Below are 8163 nucleotides of genomic sequence, written 5' to 3'. Positions count from 1 at the left end.
CACAATAGGTATAAGATTTCGTAAGAAGAAGAGGTGTTAATATTTCCACTTTACAGATGAGGAACCTAAAACCAATAGGGTAAGTAATAAAACCAAGTTACAGAATTCTGCCTCCTGTACTGGAGAAACCATTAAATAACCATTCTCTCCCCAAAGTGGCAAATCCAAGTCTTTGAAAAAGAATTGTATGAGCTTTTCCAAGAAGGAAGAATTATACCATTTCTCTTATAGGAGGAATAGAGGAGATAAAATACAAAAATGATTTTGGTTGCCCTAAGGCATGCCCACAGTCATTATGGAGAGCCTGTAAAGTTTAATCAAACCCGGTAACTGTGACCTTCATCTATACCCATTAGAGATCTTGGCCAAATCTATGTCCATTAAAATCACAAACACGCCTATTCTTTGAGCCAGCAACTCCACTTCTAGGAATATCCTGTGCGTGAGATGGCATGCGTATAAAGCTATTCACTTCAGGATTGCTTGTAATAATAAAATGTGGAGGTAAACTAAAAATCCATCAAACAGCAGACCAGTAAAAAATATGGAATGATATCCAAAATGTTTATGGAGTAAAAATAGGGAATGATATCCAAAATAGTTATTAAGTGAAAAATTAGGGTAAAAACTATATTTCAAGTATGCTGCCATTTGTATAAAACAGACAAAAATAATTATAAACACTTCTGCTTACATATTCGTGAAATAATTACATGAGGATACACAACCAGAAACGTTCATTCTCCAGGAGGGAAACTGGGTGTTAGATGGAGGAAGTAGGAGGAAAACATTATTACTTATCATTTTGTATCTTTTGAATTTCCAGCCATGTCTATCATTTTTTAAAATAAATGAAATTGCTTTTACAAGTCAAGGGAATAAAAGTCAAGAATGCCTTACTGTATGGTTTTCTAAGCAGAAAAAAAATAAATAAAACCATTTAAAGCATTCGATGTCCCTCCATAAAGAGCTCATAGTGAAAAATGTAGTTAGTTTTTTGTCAATTTGAAAAAAAGAATTCATTCTTGCCTAATAGTTTAATTCTTCTATAAAATTAAAATAGAGAGCGTAATTGAATTTGTTTTCCTGGAGTCTAGCCTCTATATAAAATTTGGTTACTACTTTTTGGATGTTTTATTCCATTCACATTTAATAGCATTGGAGCCCAGATAGATCTGTGAGGATATCATAAAAAGATTCCTTTCAGGAATGTACTTCCTAGCTTGGATTCCAGTTTTGTCATATAGGAAAGTTTTATATATCCTCTGAATATCTTTTTCCTCATCTATAACATGTGAGTAATAATACCTACTTCATAAGGCTGCTTTGAAAAGAAAATCTTATTTATGTCAAAGTCTATCCACAATGCCCCAACACCACAGCACACTCAGAAAATGTTAAGGACCAGTTGTAGTAATCAACAAGAAGAAATTCTGTAGGAAAGTTACTAAGTTTACCTTATAAATTATCAACAAAACCTCTGAAGTCATTTTGTAGTTATAACTAGGCTGTAGTTTTGTTTATCTTTTAACTCTAATATTTTGTGCACTTCAGATTGAACAAATCACTTACCTGAGGGAATAACAAAAGAATTCAGGGTAGTATTGCCCTTTTTACAAACATAGCCTAGTTTCTGAACACATTCCAGATTTTCCCATTTGGCATTTTTTCCAGGATTTAAGGACACACAGCTTTTTCCAGGTTCAGCTGATGGACTTCCTTTGAGGAAAAGGAAAAATTAAAGTGGGACTGTTACAGATATTCCAGGTAGATACCCCCCTCCCCAGCCTCACGTCTTCATCCTTGGGATTTAATGGATCCCCGTTCTGCCTTGTGCTACACATTCACTGACTGCAGAGCAAAAGACATGATGGGTATCTATTTGTTTCATTGTTGACGGATCATTCCAATGCCTACAACGAGGATTAAACAAGTATACTTCTTTGAAATAGCTTTTTTTTACCCATTATTAACTAATAAAGCTAGACCTTAAAATTTGAATGGTCATCATGCTGGGTTATATTTTGAATCATAGAGAAGTCCTAGTAAAACGAGTACATGATGGTCCAAACCAGCCATACTAAACATTGTTAATACCTGCCAAAAAAAAAACTAAGTCAAGCTAACTGTAAGGCTCAGGCTAGAGAATCTGTGGACATAGGGAAAGCTTCAATTACAGAGAGGAGACAAGAAAGAAAGACAAGGACGATGTGGTATCTATACACAGTGGAATACTACTCAGCCATAAAAAGGAATGAAATTCTGCCATTTGCAGCAACATGCATGAACTTGGAGAAAATTATGTTATGTGAAATAAGCCAGGCATAGAAAGAGAAATACCACATGTCCTCACTCATAAGTGGGAGCTAAAAAAAATAAATAAATTTTAAAAAGAAAGAAAGATACAACAATCAAAATAATATGTTGAACTTTCAAAAGGAGAGAACAGAATTGAGGTTACCAGAGGTGGGGAAGGGGAGCGGGGAGTGGGTTTGCAAGAAATTGGTAAAGGGTCACGAAGAATGATTGCATTGTATAATGATGAATATACTAATTATCCTGATTTGATTGCTATATATTGTACACAGGTATGAATATTCAACTCTATACCCCACACATATGTATAATGAATCATGTTTCAATTTAAAAAAAAAAGAATGACAACAGAGGGGAGAAAGACACTGAAGGGGAGCTGAAACATGACATGCTCTCAGAACCTCCAGGATTCTTTCTCAATATTATTAACTCAGCCCACTGAAGAATTCTTGTAGCAGCTAACCCCTCATACATTTCTTACTGAAAACTGCTTACAGAACCAGATAGCATCAAATTTGCTAATGCAATGGACACATGCATTGGTACCTATGTCTTTCACGCTTTTCACTACTCTAATATACGATTTTAAAAACAGTGCTCCAAAAACTAGCTTCATCTCACAGCCGAAGACAGGGTGAATGAGCCATGTTCTGTTAATAACTCTGCTCTGTGGCCTTTGATGTGTGTATAACCTGTGCCTGAACTTCACTTTCCCTTCCTGCAGGATGGAAATTATATCACCTGCTCCATACAGTCTTTATCAGAAACTTTTAAGGTTATTTAAATACTACACAAATAAAAAAATTGTCAGTAATAAATATAAAGATGTTCTTAAAATTTGTTGATTTTGTGACCAAAATAACAGGATAACCAAACTAACAGATAAGGTATCAGTACTAGAAAGAGACTTTCAAGAAACAATAATACATTTTATAGCTATTGGTTATTACTTAATGTATTAATTAGTCAATCATATTATACATTTATTTGTCAAGATAATACAACTACCAACTTTAAGACATCAATTAATGGCCTTTAATGCTTGCCAGTTATTACATATTTGAATCCACACTTGTACATCATTTATGTAAAATATCCTCACTTCAAGTGTGAATGTATTTTAATAAATACATTACTTGGTAAATACTCAGTTAAATGCTTGACTGAACAATGTATATGATAACAATTTCTGATATTCCACCAGGTTCCTAATTTCAGTTTGAAGAAACTCATAGTATTTCAGAAGGTCATTTAATCTTGCACCTGCTCCTCAGGAATTTGGTTTAATAAGGAAGAACATTTCTTTTCCTTTCCCATCAATGTTCCACGTTCATTCCTCACCTTCGCCAAACTTAACTTTCAAATATTCCTACTGAACTCTTAGAATGCAAGTGATGAAATATTATAATCAACACCCCAAACTGAATAATAAATAAAATGACCTGCATAAGATTATACAATAATTTAGCAACAAAGAAAAGAATAAACTCTAGTCCCCTAATAAATGATAATTATTGTCTATTTATCTGATTGAACCCAACTGGTGTTCTCCAATTTAATCTGACCAAATGCACAGGCAGATGAATTAAATCTCCATGCATAAAAAAGGACATCTTATATTCTTTTGCACTAATATTTACTTCCCATATTCAAAAGAAAATAGAAAAAAAAAAAGAAAAGAAAATAGAGCTGATTATCATTGCAAGACTCAAGCAACAGCCCTATCACCACCATGCATTGAAGCAATACAGTGAAAGTGGAATTTCACAGTACAATCTAATCAATTTAAATGCAAACACATCCTCTAAGAATTTCCTCTTCCTCTCATGTTTTAGGATCTATTTGGAATATTATCTTATCAAAGATTTTCCTCTTTTAATGCAATAAGTCAATAAAGAAAATAGAGTTTAATTTTCTAAGCCAAGTTGAAAAGTCATTCAGTGACTTTAAAATAGGAGCGTGACCATGTGAAAGAAAGACACCATATTGTACTGTCCATAGCAGAACTAATAAATAAAGATGTGACCATATGTTAATCCTCTCCTTTCCATACTCGCAGCAGACACCACTAATCATTAATCGCTCTCTTTCCTAAGAAACCAAGATTGGTACAGGGGTGGGGATAGGGGGTTGGAATCACCCTCACTAGAGAGCCTTAAGCAGCTACTAACACAGGTTGTATTAGTGAGTAAGATGAAAATTTCTTAGTTTTGTTTTCTGTGAATAGTTGCTTTATATGTAAAACTTACATTTAGTAATGAGCTTCCTTTGATGTTCTTTTACTTGTATGGTACCACAATATAGAAATAGTCAAAACATATCATGTCCTCCAAAAAAATTAGAAAGCTGCTGTAGAAGTTTTGATCATCTCCTAACTGTTTTTCTCTAATCCAGCTACAAATTGTGAAGAAAAGTACTAATGAATTTTTACGTTAGTATGGAATATTACAATGTGACAGAGATAATATTTTTAATCCAACTCTAGTAGATTAAAAACAGGAGAAAATGGTGTTAATGTACACCTTAAGATCTTTATAACAGTGTCAGCAATATTACAAATATCTCACATCTCAAGATAATGAAAATTCTCCAACCCAGTATAATTTCAGTTCACTTAAATTCATAGCGTGTATGTATATAGATATAGAAATATATGTATAAAATCTTTGATTGTCATATATAGCATTATACATTATTTTTAGTAAATATATATTTTATGTGTAAGCATTTTCAGCTGGAATGTTACAAAATTTATCACTGTTTAAGTTTTCCCTTTTTTTTTTTTTTTTTTGGCAGCTGGTCGGTGGAGGGATCAAACCCTGAAACTCGGTGTTATCAACATCATGATCTAACCAACTGAGCTATCCAGCCAGTCCAAACTTCAAAACATTATGACAAAAGATTCAAAGGTCAGTCATACAAAAATCTGAAGGCACTTTGTCAGACTTTACAAATAGATGTTAGATAATCCTTCCAAGGATAAGGACAAGGTTGCTGCAACATCAAATATATAGTAACCATACTCTTGCTATATTTAGTAAATCATGGGGGGGGGGTGCCTCTTTTTTTAACTGAAGCATAATTGATTGTACACATCTGTAGGGTACAGTATGGAATATCAGTACCTATGTGCAATATGTGATGCTCAAATCAGGATAATTAGTATATTCAACATTACACGATGTAATCATTTTTTGTGACCCTTTACCAACTTCTCGTTAACTCCCCTCCCCCTCCCCCTTTCCCACCTTTGATGGCCTCAGTTCTGTTCTCTTCTTTCATGAATCATGTTTAAGTGTAGCTACAAAATTTGCTTTTGAATATCACACCTATTCTTTGAGAATTTATACTTTAAACAGAGACCTATATTAATTTGTGTGATAATCCCAGCAGACAAGTCCTTATCCCAGAAGACTGGTATAACCTTATGGTTTCAGCATATTCAAATCTAGCTGGTGGATTTCAAAGCAAGGTGAGAAATGGACTATATTTGATAAGTTCTTCCAGTTCTCTTTGGGATCTACATGTGAGATATTAAAGGTCTTCTTGGTATCCAGGTGAGTTAAATTTGGATTAATTCAACAACAGACAGGCTTAACCCTACCTGGTAACCAGTTCAAATATCGGAATGGAACACCACCACTCCACTGCCAGCCACTGTTGGAACTCAGACTGTTAAGTCCAATCCAGAGTCCTGAAGTCAAGGAACTGGTTAATCCTATATAACAAAAAGCAAAAACAAAAGCAAAATTGGCATTCACAAAAGACAATGAAATTAAGTTCAGAATTAAGTGCCTAATTCAAAACATAACTGAGAGAAGTAATAATAAGCATTCCTAATGTCTCTCTTTAGATTCTCCTAGCAATGTGAGACAAGTATAACTGTTACCTCCACTGACAGGTAAAGAAACTGAGACAGAGAGAACACAGATAAGCTAGAAAGATTCTTGTTAAGGTTCCAGCCCAGATTTAACTAGGCTTCAAAATTCATCATTTGACTATTTACTATACACACTTTCTCAAGGATAGTATGAATGTGCTTCTGATTGGTATATGACTACATTTGCCTATCATCAAATGACATTTTTCTTCATTTTAGAGTGCAAGTAAGATTTATTTCATACAAAAGTCAAAGTTTGCTATGATAGAAATTTTTTAGTAAACATTTCAACCTCACGTCCATGAGTTATTACCCCAATCTCACATTTCAGAACTTATTCTAAGACTTATTTTATGACATTTTTAAGTCATTGTTTTCTTCCTTATTTAAATGATATTAAATTCTAAACACTAAATGTTTATGCTAACATGACAACACTTTATTTAGGCAGTTAGTAAATCATAGTCACAATGTTTCAGACTCTGTACAGGGCTGGATGTGGAAGTGAAACGTGAACCTCAATCCCCCCATGTGGAACACTAACCTGTTATTACCTATAACTTTTTAAAAACCCATAGATAAAAATTTTCTGTTCCCCCTAAATTCTTTTAATTGATTAAAAACAATTAATCAAAAAGAAAACTATCCTTTCACTTTAATAAATTAGCAACCTCAAGTATGTGTACCTGCCAGTAAATATAAATGAACCAGGTTGTGTTTACTGTTAGCTATAGGACATGTTTCCCAGTCAAGTCTTTTCGGTGGTAAGAGTTACCACTTAGCAAGCACTCACTCTATCCAGAGCATTATATGTGCTCATTTAACCCTCACAAACTCTGAGTTAAGTATTGTTATCTCCATTTTACAGATGAGAAAACTGAGAGTTTACATGACATGGCAGAGCTGAAATTTGAACCTAAGTCCATATGACATCAAAGCTGAGACTTTATAGTTCTGATGTAACCAGTAGAACCATCTCAAACTCACTGAATTTTTTCCCAATTTTTTACTAGCTGATATATACACACATTCATGTCATATATTGACTCAGCAACCAGCAGACACACTTGCAAAAGGAGAAACACTGGAGGATATTGATTAAGTTGACTTTGATCAGGTAAGTTGATGCTAAATAAACTGAACTGTACTCAATACAGGATGTATTTGCTGAAAAGTAAACACTATTGTATGATTTCTTTAAGAGAAGTAATAAAATAGAAATGGGATAAAATTAAATATTGATGTGTAAAAATCAATGAAAATTAATTCAAACTCACTTATTTTTATCAAGTATTTTAGGAAAAAAGTTTAAGAGCTAGCACAGCTCTTTCACTGAGGTACTTTATATACCTTGGGAGGCATCTAGTCCAATTACTTCATTTTACAAATGAGGCAACTAAGGACAGGTTAAGTAGCTTGAGAATAAAGCAGAATATTAGTGGATCAAGATTGGAACCCAGCATTCATTTGATTTTTCAAGTGGATTCAACCCCTGTTTAACTTAGATTTGCCTGTGAGGTATTATTATAATATATTTTCTGGATAATTTTAGATGTTAGAGCACATTTAAGCAAAGAACAATGAACTAGGAAGATATTTCTGATACCTGTCATGGCTCCCAAACAGTAGCCCAATGCCAGAGCTCATTTACATAACAAATAGAAATATTTATTATAAATCTTTGCCAAAGAAATGACATTATCAAAATGGGCAATCTTTGTTTAGTCTTAAATCTCCGGGATGAATATCATTAAGCATTACTGCATTCATTAAAAAAATAAAACCAGAAAAGTGATAAAAATTTATCCACGTTAAACCAATGCTATAGTTACTCACATCGTGTATTGTTTCCTTCTAATTTATTAATTATTTCCATGTAGTTTTTAAATTGTTTTGAGTACTATATTAATACTTATGTATTTCTAGGAGAAGTTAAAGAAACCAAACTGTTGCCCACCTCATTTACG

General features: G+C 33.4%; 1 protein-coding gene across 1 annotated transcript in view; it reads right to left on the bottom strand.

Annotated features, from left to right (window-relative positions):
• Window positions 1-8163, bottom strand: part of MRC1 (mannose receptor, C type 1) — a 43554-nt gene that overhangs the window by 16124 nt on the left and 19267 nt on the right. The window contains exons 7-8 of the mRNA XM_008584437.1: window positions 5921-6034; window positions 1573-1719 (exon numbers count right to left, since the gene is read on the bottom strand). Coding sequence (XP_008582659.1) covers window positions 1573-1719; window positions 5921-6034 — 261 coding nt within the window. The remainder of the gene's footprint in view (window positions 1-1572; window positions 1720-5920; window positions 6035-8163) is intronic.

Source organism: Galeopterus variegatus, unplaced genomic scaffold (genome assembly GCF_000696425.1).
Source record: "Galeopterus variegatus unplaced genomic scaffold, G_variegatus-3.0.2 Scaffold3260, whole genome shotgun sequence".
Classification (NCBI taxonomy): domain Eukaryota; kingdom Metazoa; phylum Chordata; class Mammalia; order Dermoptera; family Cynocephalidae; genus Galeopterus; species Galeopterus variegatus.
The sequence above is the reverse complement of the archived record's forward strand: the minus strand, read 5'-3'. Positions and strand labels throughout refer to the sequence as shown.